Source organism: Salvelinus alpinus, chromosome 24, assembly GCF_045679555.1.
Source record: "Salvelinus alpinus chromosome 24, SLU_Salpinus.1, whole genome shotgun sequence".
Classification (NCBI taxonomy): domain Eukaryota; kingdom Metazoa; phylum Chordata; class Actinopteri; order Salmoniformes; family Salmonidae; genus Salvelinus; species Salvelinus alpinus.
The window spans coordinates 42747140-42763378 of record NC_092109.1 but is presented as its reverse complement, the minus strand read 5'-3'; the positions used below and the strand labels follow the sequence as shown (position 1 = coordinate 42763378).

The window sequence follows — 16239 nt, the reverse complement described above, 5'->3', positions numbered from 1 at the left end:
TCCTCATCCTCAACTCCATGACTAGATGAATCAAGGTGAACGACTCTTCATCCTCAACTCCATGACTAGATGAATCAAGGTGAACAACTCTTCATCCTCAACTCCATGACTAGATGAATCAGGGTGAACAACTCCTCATCCTCAACTCCATGACTAGATGAATCAGGGTGAACAACTCCTCAACTCCATGACTAGATGAATCAGGGTGAACAACTCCTCATCCTCAACTCCATGACTAGATGAATCAAGGTGGACAACTCCTCAACTCCATGACTAGATGAATCAGGGTGAACAACTCCTCATCCTCAACTCCATGACTAGATGAATCAGGGTGAACAACTCCTCATCCTCAACTCCATGACTAGATGAATCAAGGTGAACTAGTTCAGGGATACAACACAACTGAGAAAACGCTGTCCTAATCAACCACTTTAGGGGGACAAACCCATCTTCTCCTTCAACTGAAAGTGCCTCACCCTGGAACTCTGGGAGTCCGGCCTTCATCGGAGCGTCCAGCAGCCAATCGTTGAGGGTCTGGTTGCGGAAGGCGATGCTGCGGAACTGTTTGCCCCCGTTGACGTTCCACGTTCCCACGGACACCCTGATCTGTTTGGGACGCGTGTATTTCTGGTGGTTCTGACACATTCCCAGTAGAACTCTGGGAGAGGCTGGGGGAGAGGAGACCGTGTTAGAGAGGAAGAGGAAGGTGGTGGAGGGAGAGAGAGGGAGGGATGAGAGGGAGGGATGAGAGGAGAGGGAGGGATGAGAGGAGAGGGAGGGATGAGAGGAGAAGAGTGGGAGGGAGGAATGAGAGGAGAAGAGTGGGAGGGAGGGATGAGAGGAGAAGAGTGGGAGGGAGGGATGAGAGGAGAGGGAGGGAGGGAGGAGAGAGAGAGGGAGGGATGAGAGGAGAGAGAGAGATGAGAGTAGAGGGAGGGAGGGATGAGAGGGAGGGAAGGATGAGAGGAGAGAGAGGGAGGGATGAGAAGAAAGGGAGGGAGGGATGAGAGGAGAGGGAGGGAGGAGAGGAGAGAGAGGGAGGGATGAGAGGAGAGAGAGGGAGGGATGAGAGGAAAGAGAGGGAGGGATGAGAGGAGAGGGAGGGATGAGAGGAGAGGGAGGGAGGGATGAGAGGAGAGAGAGGGAGGGATGAGAAGAGAGAGAGAGGGAGGGATGAGAAGAGAGAGAGAGGGAGGGATGAGAGGAGAGGGAGGGAGGGATGAGAGGGAGGGATGAGAGGAGAGGGAGGGAGGGATGAGAGGGAGGGAGGGATGAGTGGAAAGGGAGGGAGAGAGAGAGAGAGAGAGAGAGAGAGAGAGAGAGAGAGAGACCATTGGAAGAGTTCAGAAGATCTAGGTCTATAAATAAAAAGAATGTCAGGAACTGGGACAGGTGGTTAAATATGAAAAAGAATGTCAGGAACTGGGACATGTGAATAAATATGAAAAGGAATGTCAGGAACTGGGACAGGTAAATAAATATGAAAAAGAATGTCAGGAACTGGGACAGGTAAATAAATATGAAAAAGAATGTCAGGAACTGGGACATGTGAAATAAATATGAAAAAGAATGTCAGGAACTGGGACAGGTAAATACATATGAAAAGGAATGTCAGGAACTGGGACAGGTGAATAAATATGAAAAAGAATGTCAGGAACTGGGACAGGTAAATAAATATGAAAAAGAATGTCAGGAATTGGGACAGGTAAATAAATATGAAAAAGAATGTCAGGAACTGGGACAGGTGAATAAATATGAAAAAGAATGTCAGGAACTGGGACAGGTAAATACATATGAAAAAGAATGTCAGGAACTGGGACAGGTAAATACATATGAAAAAGAATGTCAGGAACTGGGACAGGTGAATACATATGAAAAAGAATGTCAGGAACTGGGACAGGTGGATAAATATGAAAAAGAATGTCAGGAACTGGGACAGGTAAATAAATAAGAAAAAGAATGTCAGGAACTGGGACAGGTGGTTAAATATGAAAAAGAATGTCAGGAACTGGGACAGGTAAATAAATATGAAAAAGAATGTCAGGAACTGGGACAGGTAAATACATATGAAAAAGAATGTCAGGAACTGGGACAGGTGAATACATATGAAAAAGAATGTCAGGAACTGGGACAGGTGAATAAATATGAAAAAGAATGTCAGGAACTGGGACAGGTGGTTAAATATGAAAAAGAATGTCAGGAACTGGGACAGGTGGATAAATATGAAAAAGAATGTCAGGAACTGGGACAGGTGGTTAAATATGAAAAAGAATGTCAGGAACTGGGACAGGTAAATAAATATGAAAAAGAATGTCAGGAACTGGGACAGGTAAATACATATGAAAAAGAATGTCAGGAACTGGGACAGGTGAATACATATGAAAAAGAATGTCAGGAACTGGGACAGGTGAATAAATATGAAAAAGAATGTCAGGAACTGGGACAGGTAAATAAATAAGTCTTGGTTATGCTTTATTTCACAGTCCATTATATCCCAAACTTTTACTGAGAAATTAAATGTCAAAATCCTGGTAGCAACATTATTTGAAGTTCGTACCAGGGAGACGGTACGACTACCCAGGGCGAGTAACAAATGGGACTGTAACATAAAACATTACCAAGGCTTTTGTCACAAATACATTCATGGCTTGGTGAACAGGGTTGGGGTCATATCCATTTCAATTCAGAGAGTAAACCAAATTCCAATGTTTTCCCTCATCGAAAGGCTATGAAGACAATTTGAATGAGAATGTCAGTGTACTTCCTGAAATTGAGTCCATAAATAAGGAAGTGAAGTAATCTGGGGGGAATCAACACAAGCACAGGGGATCACGAGGAACACAAAACTACTGAAACGATGCGCCATGATTAAACAAGGAAGAAATACACGGAGGAAGCTACAAAGGAGGAATTAACAACTATAAACACAGGATGCACATCAGACCAGACATCCAATTATGTATCGTTTGCTCTCTCACACACACACACACACACACACACACACACACACACACACACACACACACACACACACACACACACACACACACACACACACACACACACACACACACACACACACACACACACACACACACACACACACACACACGTCTGACCCGTTCTACTGTACCTGATTGTAAGATAGGCTCAGTGACTAGCGTGAGCGTAGGCAAGAGAGAGAGAGAGAAAGAGGGAGAGAGGGATGGATGTACAGGGGGTAAGTAACGGTTAAACAGATAACAGCATTAGAGTCACTGTGTGTGTTATCAGACCAGGCGACCAGTCTTCGCAGCAGCAGTGTGACACAGGTTTAATCTGTCCCTCGACAGAGAGGGCCGTCTCAGGAAGATTACACCGCTAGCTAGGGTTGAATCCAAAATGACACCCTATTCCCTACATAGTGCACTACCAATCCATAGGCTCTGGTTGAAAGTAGTGCACTATGTAGGGAATAGGGTGCCATTTTGGATGCAGCCTAGGAGTTAAACAAGCTAGATAGAGGAAACCCCTTTCATCCCCATTATGTGGGTCTCATTAGGATATTCCTGTATTACCGTAAAGACTGGAGGTGGTGAGCAGTGTGTGGTATTACCGTAAAGACTGGAGGTGGTGAGCAGTGTGTGGTATTACCGTAAAGACTGGAGGTGGTGAGCAGTGCGTGGTATTACCGTAAAGACTGGAGGTGGTGAGCAGTGTGTGGTATTACCGTAAAGACTGGACGTGGTGAGCAGGGCCCGGGCCTTGTCTGCCAGGTCACTGTTCAGTGTTGAGCCCAGTCGGAGGATGTCGATGGCCTCCTGCTTTGAACTGTCAAAGAAGTTATTCTGGATGGTTCTGGTCACAGAGCGAGCACCGTCCTTCAACTTACCCCCCTGGACAGACAGAGAGAGAGAGACAGAGAGAGAGAGAGAGACAGAGTAACAGCGAGAGAGAGGGCGAGAGATAGAGAGGGCGAGAGATAGAGAGGGCGATAGATAGAGAGGGCGAGAGATAGAGAGGGCGAGAGAGAGAGAGGGCGAGAGAGAGAGAAGGAGAGAGAGAGAGAGACATAGAGAGAGAGAGAGAGACATAGAGAGAGAGAGAGAGACATAGAGAGAGAGAGAGACATAGAGAGAGAGAGAGAGACATAGAGAGAGAGAGAGAGACATAGAGAGAGAGAGAGAGACAGAGTAACAGCGAGAGAGAGACAGAGACAGAGAGAGAGGGCGAGAGATAGAGAGGGCGATAGATAGAGAGGGCGAGAGATAGAGAGGGCGAGAGAGAGAGAGGGCGAGAGAGAGAGACAGCGAGAGAGAGAGGAGAGAGAGAGAGAGCGAGAGAGAGAGAGAGAGAGAGAGAGAGAGAGAGAGAGAGAGAGGGAGAAGAAGCGAGATGAGTACTTCACTGTATACTGACACACATAATACACAACTTCACCCACCATCTTGGAACATCACCAGGAAAAAGGAGAATACTATTTTCCCGTCATCAGCACAACACAGAACATGTAGAATCAAGGACGAAGAAAATATCCCAGATTGGTTCATGTCGGTAAATCAGGAATACTTGATAAATCAAGAGTGATCACAAGTCAGAATGACAGGACCTTAACGCCACAAATACACACATTGATTCATACATTAATTTTTTTTTTTTTTCGAACAGACTCCTCCCAGTAATCATGATCGCATGGTCCTTTACGTGGTGATGACTGAGCGGTCATTTACCACCATATAATAATGTGACAACCACTGGTCATTCACTTAAAGCAGGATGGCCCAATCCTCTTCCTGGAGAGCTACTGTAGGTTATCAGTCCAATCCTCTTCCTGGAGATCTACTGTCCTGTAGGTTATCAGTCCAACCCTCTTCCTGGAGATCTACTGTCCTGTAGGTTTACAGTCTAACCCTCTTCATGGAGATCTACTGTCCTGTAGGTTATCAGTCAAACCCTCTTCCTGGAGATCTACTGTCCTGTAGGTTATCAGTCCAACCCTCTTCCTGGAGATCTACTGTCCTGTAGGTTTACAGCCCAATCCTCTTCCTGGAGATCTACTGTCCTGTAGGTTTACAGCCCAACCCTCTTCCTGGAGATCTACTGTCCTGTAGGTTTACAGTCTAACCCTCTTCCTGGAGATCTACTGTCCTGTAGGTTATCAGTCAAACCCTCTTCCTGGAGATCTACTGTCCTGTAGGTTATCAGTCCAACCCTCTTCCTGGAGATCTACTGTCCTGTAGGTTTACAGCCCAATCCTCTTCCTGGAGATCTACTGTCCTGTAGGTTTACAGCCCAACCCTCTTCCTGGAGATCTACTGTCCTGTAGGTTTACAGTCCAACCCTCTTCCTGGAGATCTACTGTCCTGTAGGTTTACAGCCCAACCCTCTTCCTGGAGATCTACTGTCCTGTAGGTTTACAGCCCAACCCTCTTCCTGGAGATCTACTGTCCTGTAGGTTTACAGTCCAACCCTCTTCCTGGAGATCTACTGTCCTGTAGGTTTACAGCCCAATCCTCTTCCTGGAGATCTACTGTCCTGTAGGTTATCAGTCCAACCCTCTTCCTGGAGATCTACTGTCCTGTAGGTTTACAGTCCCAACCCTCTTCCTGGAGATCTACTGTCCTGTGGGTTTACAGTCCAACCCTCTTCCTGGAGATCTACTGTCCTGTAGGTTTACAGCCCAACCCTCTTCATGGAGATCTACTGTCCTGTGGGTTTACAGTCCAACCCTCTTCCTGGAGATCTACTGTCCTGTAGGTTTACAGCCCAACCCTCTTCCTGGAGATCTACTGTCCTGTAGGTTTACAGCCCAACCCTCTTCCTGGAGATCTACTGTCCTGCGGGTTTACAGTCCAACCCTCTTCCTGGAGATCTACTGTCCTGTAGGTTTACAGTCCAACCCTCTTCCTGGAGATCTACTGTCCTGTAGGTTTACAGCCCAACCCTCTTCATGGAGATCTACTGTCCTGTGGGTTTACAGTCCAACCCTCTTCCTGGAGATCTACTGTCCTGTAGGTTTACAGCCCAATCCTACCGTCCTGGAGATCTACTGTCCTGTAGGTTTACAGTCCAATCCTCTTCCTGGAGATCTACTGTCCTGTAGGTTTACAGTCCAACCCTCTTCCTGGAGATCTACTGTCCTGTAGGGTTTCAGTCCAACCCTCTTCCTGGAGATCTACTGTCCTGTAGGTTTTACAGCCCAATCCTCTTCCTGGAGATCTACTGTCCTGTAGGTTTACAGTCCAACCCTCTTCCTGGAGATCTACTGTCCTGTAGGTTTACAGTCCAACCCTCTTCCTGGAGATCTACTGTCCTGTAGGTTTACAGTCCAACCCTCTTCTTGGAGATCTACTGTCCTGTAGGTTTACAGTCCAACCCTCTTCCTGGAGATCTACTGTCCTGTAGGTTTACAGTCCAACCCTCTTCCTGGAGATCTACTGTCCTGTAGGTTTACAGTCCAACCCTAATCACTGTTACTGACCAGCCTCCACCCAGTACCCTGCCCTGAACCTTAGTCACTGTCACTAACCAGCCTCCACCATAATTTGCAAAGAAATTCATAAAAAATCCTACAATGTGATTTTCTGGATTTTTTCTCCTCATTTTGTCTGTCATAGTTGAAGTGTACCTATGATGAAAATTACAGGCTTCTCTCATCTTTTTAAGTGGGAGAACTTGCACAATTGGTGGCTGACTAAATACTTTTTTGCCCCACTGTATATACTGTATTCTAGTCCTGGTTCATCCTATATAACTGCTGTACGGACCTTTTCTATTCATATACTGTCAATACACATATTTATATTCCGAACTCTGACATTGCTTATTCTAATATTTCTATATTTCTTCATTAAATTGTATTTATTTTTTATTTATTTGTGTGTATTGTTTTATATCGTTAGGTACTACTGCACTGTTGGAGCCAGAAACACAAGCATTTATCTAGATATTACTGTACTGTTGGAGCTAGTAACACAAGCATTTATCTAGATATTACTGTACTGTTGGAGCTAGTAACACAAGCATTTATCTAGATATTACTGCACTGTTGGAGCTAGTAACACAAGCATTTATCTAGATATTACTGTACTGTTGGAGCTAGTAACACAAGCATTTATCTAGATATTACTGTACTGTTGGAGCTAGTAACACAAGCATTTATCTAGATATTACTGCACTGTTGCAGCTAGTAACACAAGCATTTCGCTGCACCTGCGATAACATCTGCAAAATGTATGTACTCGAACCAATAACATTTGATTTGACAGAAGACACACAGACAACCCCCCCCCCCCCCACGAGGACACCATCACCACTAGACGCTCAACACAGATCCAGATAGGAACAGATCCAGGATACAGGTAAAAGGTAGGACAGTGACTGAATCGTCAACTTACCCAACAGGTAGAGAGGTCCAGAGGACAGCAAAAAGGGGAAGATAGCACACACACACACACAGGAGTTAAGAGACAGAGGCACACACATCTAGGCTACATGGTGTTAGTATGTATTCTACCTTGGCCTTTCCGTCCAGGGCTCTAGACCCAGAGTGGATATTGGTGTGTGTGTGTGTGTGTGTGTATGTATTCTTCTACCTTAGCCTTTCCGTCCAGGGCCCCGGTCCCAGCGTAGATCTTGCTGACAGAGTCTCCGTTAACCGTCCACATGGACCTGAACACTTCCTGAAACCTGGCTACCAGCTGGGGCTTCTCTGTCAGACCCATGTCCTCTAACTGTTTAGGTAACATCTGGGGGGGAGAGGAGAGGGAGGAGAGGGAGAGGGAGGAGGAGGAGAGGAGAGGAGAGGAGAGAGGGAGGAGAGGGAGAGGGAGGAGGAGGAGGAGGAGAGGAGAGAGGGAGGAGAGGGAGAGGGAGGAGGAGGAGGAGGAGAGAGGGAGGAGAGCGAGAGGGAGGAGGATTAGGGGGAAGAGAAGATGTTGAGAGGGAGGAGGAGGAGGAGGAGAGGAGCGGTAGAGGAGAGAGACACGGGGACAGGGAGGAGACAAGAAGTAGATAGGAGGGATGGAGTGAGGGTAGAGAGTCAGGGTAGGAGACTCCTCGAATATGATTCATGCTTTGCCAGCTACACATTCATGTCACAGAGGAGCTTCTTAAAATAGAGATCCATTAACTTAAAGTCCCTGTGTGAGACTGAATGTGTGTGTCTCACCTCCAAAGCGAAGTAGGCCTGGACACTGTTGGTTCTGTCTAGACAGTCTAGACAGTTGGTCCTGAGGGTACCACTCTGAGACCTGGGAGAGGAGGAGGAGGAGGAGGAGGAGAGGCGGAGGAGGAGGAGAAGAGAGTTGAGGATTTATTAGGATCCCCATTAGCTGCTGCCAAGGCAACTCTTCCCCATTAGCTGCTGCCAAGGCAACTCTTCTTCAGGTCCAAACAGGGTTTAAACAAAAAAACAACAGCCTACATCATCAATAACCCATAACATTATACAAGACATTACTACAATATCAAATCCACAATACCACAGAATTACAATATGTGTGTGTGTGTGTGTGTGTGTGTGTGTGTGTGTGTGTGTGTGTGTGTGTGTGTGTGTAGACGGCGTGTGTAGAATGTGTGTGGCTCTCAGTCCGTGTTGTGTAATACATATCTTTTTTAAACCTGCTCGCTTTAGTGACTTGATGTGGATGTCTGTTCTGGACATGGAGACTGTGAAGGGACCTCTTCTGACATGTCTTGTGGGGTATCTATGGGTGTCTGATCTGTGTGCTACTCTTATGAACAGACAGACTTGGCACTTTCAACATGTCAATACCGTTCACAAAGACAAGTAATGATGCATGTCAATCTCTCCTCTACTTTGAGCCAGGAGAGATTGACTTGCATGTCATTGATGTTAGTTCTCTGTGTATATTTAAGGGCCAGGCGCACTGCTCTGTTCTGGGTCAACTGTAATTTGCCTACGTCCCTCTTTGTGACACTTGACCATATGACTGGACAGTTGTCCAGCTGCGACAGAACTAGGGCCTGTAGGACCTGCCTTGTTGATAGTGTTGTTTAGAAGGTAGAAACTAGGGCCTGTAGGACCTGCCTTGTTGATAGTGTTGTTTAGAAGGTAGAAACTAGGGCCTGTAGGACCTGCCTTGTTGATAGTGTTGTTTAGAAGGTAGAAACTAGGGCCTGTAGGACCTGCCTTGTTGATAGTGTTGTTAAGAAGGCAGAGCAGTGATTTATTACGGACAGACTTCTCCCCCATCTTAGCTACTGTTGTATCAACATGTTTTGACCATGACAGTTTACAATCCAGCGTTACACCAAGATTGTTTAGTCACCTCAACTTGTTCAATTGCCACATTATTGTTAATGGAATTTATATGTTTAAATGAATGATTAGAATATTCCACCCTGAAACTATATAATTGTATGAAATTGATTAGAATCATAAAATTATTCTTAATGATGTGTGTAGTTTTAGTCAGTAAAAGTATAATTAATGATGTGTGTAGGTTTAGTCAGAATTAGGGTAAAACAATATATCTGTACAATATATCTTTATAGTATCTTAAACACAGACTGTCTGAGCAAGATTGGGTGCAGACCTTGGCTAGGGGCCTCAGAGATTTGGGAGAGGGCAGTGAGTGCTCCCTAATCTTGAGGGAGGACAGGGAGTACTTCTCACGTCCTCCCTAATCTTTGTCGGCTGGGTAGTGATACAGTATGTGCGTAGGATATCTACTGTTTGTGTGGAAGTATGTGCGTAGGATACCTGCTGTTTGTGTGGAAGTATGTGCGTAGGATACCTACTGTTTGTGTGGAAGTATGTGCGTAGGATATCTACTGTTTGTGTGGAAGTATGTGCGTATAATATCTACTGTTTGTGTGGAAGTATGTGCGTATAATATCTACTGTTTGTGTGGAAGTATGTGCGTATGATATCTACTGTTTGTGTGGAAGTATGTGCGTATAATATCTACTGTTTGTGTGGAAGTATGTGCGTATAATATCTACTGTTTGTGTGGAAGTATGTGCGTATAATATCTACTGTTTGTGTGGAAGTATGTGCGTATAATATCTACTGTTTGTGTGGAAGTATGTGCGTATAATATCTACTGTTTGTGTGGAAGTATGTGCGCATAATATCTACTGTTTGTGTGGAAGTATGTGCGCATAATATCTACTGTTTGTGTGGAAGTATGTGCGTATAATATCTACTGTTTGTGTGGAAGTATGTGCGTATAATATCTACTGTTTGTGTGGAAGTATGTACGTATAATATCTACTGTTTGTGTGGAAGTATGTGCGTTGCTATAAAATGGATGTCTTTGTATTGTGGACTGGAGAACGTTCTCGTGAATAAACTGTACTGAACTTTTGCATAAACTGGGTCTTTGACTAATTATTATTAAACCCATGGTCTTACAAACCTCGGGCATTGATTGATGGTCAAAGCTATCGATTGATTGTTATTATCATTGGGATTGAAAATTCTCGTGACAATTATTCATTACAAGATTTAGTTGAGGTTTAGGGTTTAGTGAATGGTTTGTCCCAAATACAACGCTTTTAGTTTTGGAAATATTTAGTACTATCTTATTGAGGTATGTCAAACTCTACCTGGAGGTCTGGCAAACTCTACCTGGAGGTCTGGCAAACTCTACCTGGAGGTATGGCAAACTCTACCTGGAGGTATGGTCAACTCTACCTGGAGGTATGGCAAACTCTACCTGGAGGTATGTCAAACTCTACCTGGAGGTATGTCAAACTCTACCTGGAGGTATGGTCAACTCTACCTGGAGGTATGTCAAACTCTACCTGGAGGTATGGCAAACTCTACCTGGAGGTCAACTCTACCTGGAGGTATGTCAAACTCTACCTGGAGGTATGTCAAACTCTACCTGGAGGTATGTCAAACTCTACCTGGAGGTATGTCAAACTCTACCTGGAGGTATGTCAAACTCTACCTGGAGGTATGTCAAACTCTACCTGGAGGTACGGGGGCCTAGACAGCTGCCCTGGGGAATTCCTGATTCTACCTGGATTATGTTTGAGAGGCTTCCATTAAAGTACACCCTCTGTGTTCTGTTAGACAGGTAACTCTTTATCCACAATATAGCAGGGGATTTAAAGCCATAAAACACTTGTTTTTTTCAGCAGCAAAATATGAACAATAAATGTCAAAAGCTGCACTGAAGTTTTAACAAAAAGAAAAACAGCTGCCACAACATTCTTAACTATTTAGTTCAGCCAATCATCAAGTCATTTGTGTTAGTTCCTTACATGTTGAGTGCCCTTCCCTTATAAGCGTGTTGAAAGTCAGTTCATTTGTTTATTGTGAAATACCATTGTATCTGGTAAAAAACAAATATCCTAAAGTTTACTAAGGGTCAGTAGCAGGCTGATTGGTCAGCTGTTTGAACCGGTAAATGGCGCTTCCCTTTTTTTTGGGGGGTAACGGGAATAGTTTTTGCTTCCCTCCAGGCCTGAGGGAACACAATTTCCTGTAGGCTTAGATTGAAGAGATGGCAAATAGGAGTGGCAGTATAGTCCGCTACCATCTTCAAATCATTTCCCATCCAAGTTGTCGGTTCTAGGTGGTTTGTCATTATTGATAGACAAAAAAATGTAAATGAAATAAATAACCTTTTACACACTCACTTTACGGAACTCTAAATTGCAACGCTTGTCTTTCATAATCTGGTCAGTTATACTTGGATGTGTAGGTTCGGCATTTGCTGCTGGCGTGTGTGTGTGTGTGTGTGTGTGTGTGTGTGTGTGTGTGTGTGTGTGTGTGTGTCTGCGTGTGTGTGTGCGTGTGTGTGTGTGTGTGTGTGGGTGTGTGCGTGTCTGTGTGTGTGTGTGTGTGTGTCTGCGTGTGTGTCTGCGTGTGCGTGTGTGTGTGTGTGTCTGTGTGTGCGTGTGTGTGTCTGTGTGTGTGTGTGTGTGTGTGTGTGTGTCTGTGTGCGTGTGTGTCTGTGTGTGTGCGCGTGTGTGCGTGCGTGTGTGCGTGCGTGTCTGCGTGTGTGTCTGCGTGTGCGTGTGCGTGTCTGTGTCTGTGTCTGTGTCTGTGTCTGTGTGTGTGTGTGTGTGTGTCTGCGTGCATGTGCATGTGTGTGTGTGTGTGTGTGTGCGCGTGCGTGGTCTCACTTGGTAACCCCCGTCTCTCCAGAGTAGTAGAAGAAGCTACAGTCATCCAGAAACTTGTTGAGCTGAGGTTTGAGGACACTGTGGAGTTTGTCAGCTTTACCGCCCTTCACCATCTGATGGTAGTCAAAGTTAATCATCTTCACAGCTCCGGCGTGTTCGGACGCCTTCAGGTGACTCTGACAGAGACAGGAGGGGGACGGACACATTTAAGAGGATCATTTAAAAAAAAAAAACACTAAAAGATGAAGACAAAATAAATAATCTGAAATCTGCTTCAGGTACATGAACCTTGGAGAATGTAAGGTTAGATGTATCTGGAATGCTTTGTTGATTGGGGTTATAGTAAGGTTAGATGTATCTGGAGTGTTTTGTTGGTTGGGGTTATAGTAAGGGTAGATGTATCTGGAATGCTTTGTTGACTGGGGTTAGGGTTGGGGTTATAGTAAAGTTAGATGTATTTGGAATACTTTGTTGACTGGAGTTAGGGTTGGGGTTATAGTAAAGTTAGATGTATCTGGAATGCTTTGTTGAGCATGTGTTCTCCCTACTTCATGCTGAACAGGTTAGGAGGAAGGGTTATAGGAGGGGTAGGGGTTAAGGGTTATAGGAGGGCTAGGGGTTAAGGGTTATAGGAGGGGTAGGGGTTAAGGGTTATAGGAAGGGTAGGGGTTAAGGGTTATAGGAGCGGTAGGGGTTAAGGGTTACAGGAGGGGTAGGGGTTAAGGGTTACAGGAGGGGTAGGGGTTAAGGGTTACAGGAGGGGTTAGGGGTTAAGGGTTACAGGAGGGGTTAGGGGTTAAGGGTTACAGGAGGGGTTAGGGGTTAAGGGTTACAGGAGGGGTTAGGGGTTAAGGGTTACAGGAGGGGTTAGGGGTTATGTACCTGGAATGCTTTGCTGAGCATGTGTTCTCCCTCCTTCATGCCTAGCAGGTTGATGATCACCTGTTTCCCATACAGCCTCCTCAGAGCACTGAAGTGTCTGGAACACAGTCACATACACAGGTGAGATATCACTCTGGAACACAGTCACATACACAGGTGAGATATCACTCTGGAACACAGTCACATACACAGGTGAGATATCACTCGAACACAGTCACATACACAGGTGAGATATCACTCCGGAACACAGTCACATACAGGTGAGATATCAGCTCTGGAACACAGTCACATACACAGGTGAGATATCACTCTGGAACACAGTCACATACAGGTGAGATATCACTCTGGAACACAGTCACATACACAGGTGAGATATCACTCCGGAACACAGTCACATACAGGTGAGATATCACTCTGGAACACAGTCACATACACAGGTGAGATATCACTCCGGAACACAGTCACATACAGGTGAGATATCACTCTGGAACACAGTCACATACACAGGTGAGATATCACTCTGGAACACAGTCACATACAGGTGAGATATCACTCTGGAACACAGTCACATACACAGGTGAGATATCACTCCGGAACACAGTCACATACACAGGTGAGATATCACTCTGGAACACAGTCACATACACAGGTGAGATATCACTCTGGAACACAGTCACATACAGGTGAGATATCACTCTGGAACACAGTCACATACACAGGTGAGATATCACTCTGGAACACAGTCACATACACAGGTGAGATATCACTCTGGAACACAGTCACATACACAGGTGAGATATCACTCTGGAACACAGTCACATACACACAGGTGAGATATCACTCTGGAACACAGTCACATACACAGGTGAGATATCACTCTGGAACACAGTCACATACACAGGTGAGATATCACTCTGGAACACAGTCACATACACAGGTGAGATATCACTCTGGAACACAGTCACACACACATGTGAGATATCACTCTGGAACACAGTCACATACACAGGTGAGATATCACTCTGGAACACAGTCACATACACACAGGTGAGATATCACTCTGGAACACAGTCACATACACACAGGTGAGATATCACTCTGGAACACAGTCACACACACAGGTGAGATATCACTCTGGAACACAGTCACACACACAGGTGAGATATCACTCTGGAACACAGTCACACACACAGGTGAGATATCACTCTGGAACACAGTCACATACACAGGTGAGATATCACTCTGGAACACAGTCACATACACACAGGTGAGATATCACTCTGGAACACAGTCACACACACAGGTGAGATATCACTCTGGAACACAGTCACATACAGGTGAGATATCACTCTGGAACACAGTCACATACACAGGTGAGATATCACTCCGGAACACAGTCACATACACAGGTGAGATATCACTCTGGAACACAGTCACATACACACAGGTGAGATATCACTCTGGAACACAGTCACATACACAGGTGAGATATCACTCTGGAACACAGTCACATACACAGGTGAGATATCACTCCGGAACACAGTCACATACACAGGTGAGATATCACTCTGGAACACAGTCACATACACACAGGTGAGATATCACTCTGGAACACAGTCACATACACACAGGTGAGATATCACTCTGGAACACAGTCACATACACAGGTGAGATATCACTCTGGAACACAGTCACATACACACAGGTGAGATATCACTCTGGAACACAGTCACATACACACAGGTGAGATATCACTCTGGAACACAGTCACATACACAGGTGAGATATCACTCTGGAACACAGTCACATACACAGGTGAGATATCACTCTGGAACACAGTCACATACACAGGTGAGATATCACTCTGGAACACAGTCACACACACATGTGAGATATCACTCTGGAACACAGTCACATACACAGGTGAGATATCACTCTGGAACACAGTCACATACACACAGGTGAGATATCACTCTGGAACACAGTCACATACACACAGGTGAGATATCACTCTGGAACACAGTCACACACACAGGTGAGATATCACTCTGGAACACAGTCACACACACAGGTGAGATATCACTCTGGAACACAGTCACACACACAGGTGAGATATCACTCTGGAACACAGTCACATACACAGGTGAGATATCACTCTGGAACACAGTCACATACACACAGGTGAGATATCACTCTGGAACACAGTCACACACACAGGTGAGATATCACTCTGGAACACAGTCACACACACAGGTGAGATATCACTCTGGAACACAGTCACACACACAGGTGAGATATCACTCTGGAACACAGTCACATACACAGGTGAGATATCACTCTGGAACACAGTCACATACACACAGGTGAGATATCACTCTGGAACACAGTCACACACACAGGTGAGATATCACTCTGGAACACAGTCACATACACACAGGTGAGATATCACTCCGGAACACAGTCACATACACAGGTGAGATATCACTCTGGAACACAGTCACATACACAGGTGAGATATCACTCTGGAACACAGTCACATACACAGGTGAGATACCACTCTGGAACACAGTCACATACAGGTGAGATATCACTCCGGAACACAGTCACATACACACAGGTGAGATATCACTCTGGAACACAGTCACATACACAGGTGAGATATCACTCTGGAACACAGTCACATACACACAGGTGAGATATCACTCTGGAACACAGTCACATACACACAGGTGAGATATCACTCTGGAACACAGTCACACACACAGGTGAGATATCACTCTGGAACACAGTCACATACACACAGGTGAGATATCACTCCGGAACACAGTCACATACACAGGTGAGATATCACTCTGGAACACAGTCACATACACAGGTGAGATACCACTCTGGAACACAGTCACATACAGGTGAGATATCACTCCGGAACACAGTCACATACACACAGGTGAGATATCACTCTGGAACACAGTCACATACACAGGTGAGATATCACTCTGGAACACAGTCACACACACAGGTCAGATATCCCTCCCACAGACCCCCCCCCCCCCCCCTCAGAGAAGCCTCAGAGAAGACCCCACTACAGAGAAGACCCCACTACACAGAAGACCCCACTACAGAGAAGACCCCACTCAGACAGGGGATATTACAGGTGTATGTAATGGTTAGCAGTCAAGGTAACAACCACCTAGTACACTGAACAAAAATATAAAACACAACATGCAACCATTTCAAAGATTTTACTGAGTTACAGTTCATATCAGGAAATCA

At 45.3% G+C, this 16239-nt stretch overlaps 1 protein-coding gene across 1 annotated transcript in view; it reads right to left on the bottom strand.

The window, feature by feature from the left end:
• Nucleotides 1–476: 476 nt before the first annotated feature.
• The window catches only part of synj1 (synaptojanin 1), a gene marked incomplete at its 3' end in the record, with an annotated part of 56485 nt that continues 40722 nt past the window's right edge, over nucleotides 477–16239 (bottom strand). Inside the window, 7 exon segments of the mRNA XM_071364952.1 lie at nucleotides 477–668; nucleotides 3134–3157; nucleotides 3710–3875; nucleotides 7575–7727; nucleotides 8150–8231; nucleotides 12085–12260; nucleotides 12967–13063. Coding sequence (XP_071221053.1) covers nucleotides 477–668; nucleotides 3134–3157; nucleotides 3710–3875; nucleotides 7575–7727; nucleotides 8150–8231; nucleotides 12085–12260; nucleotides 12967–13063 — 890 coding nt within the window.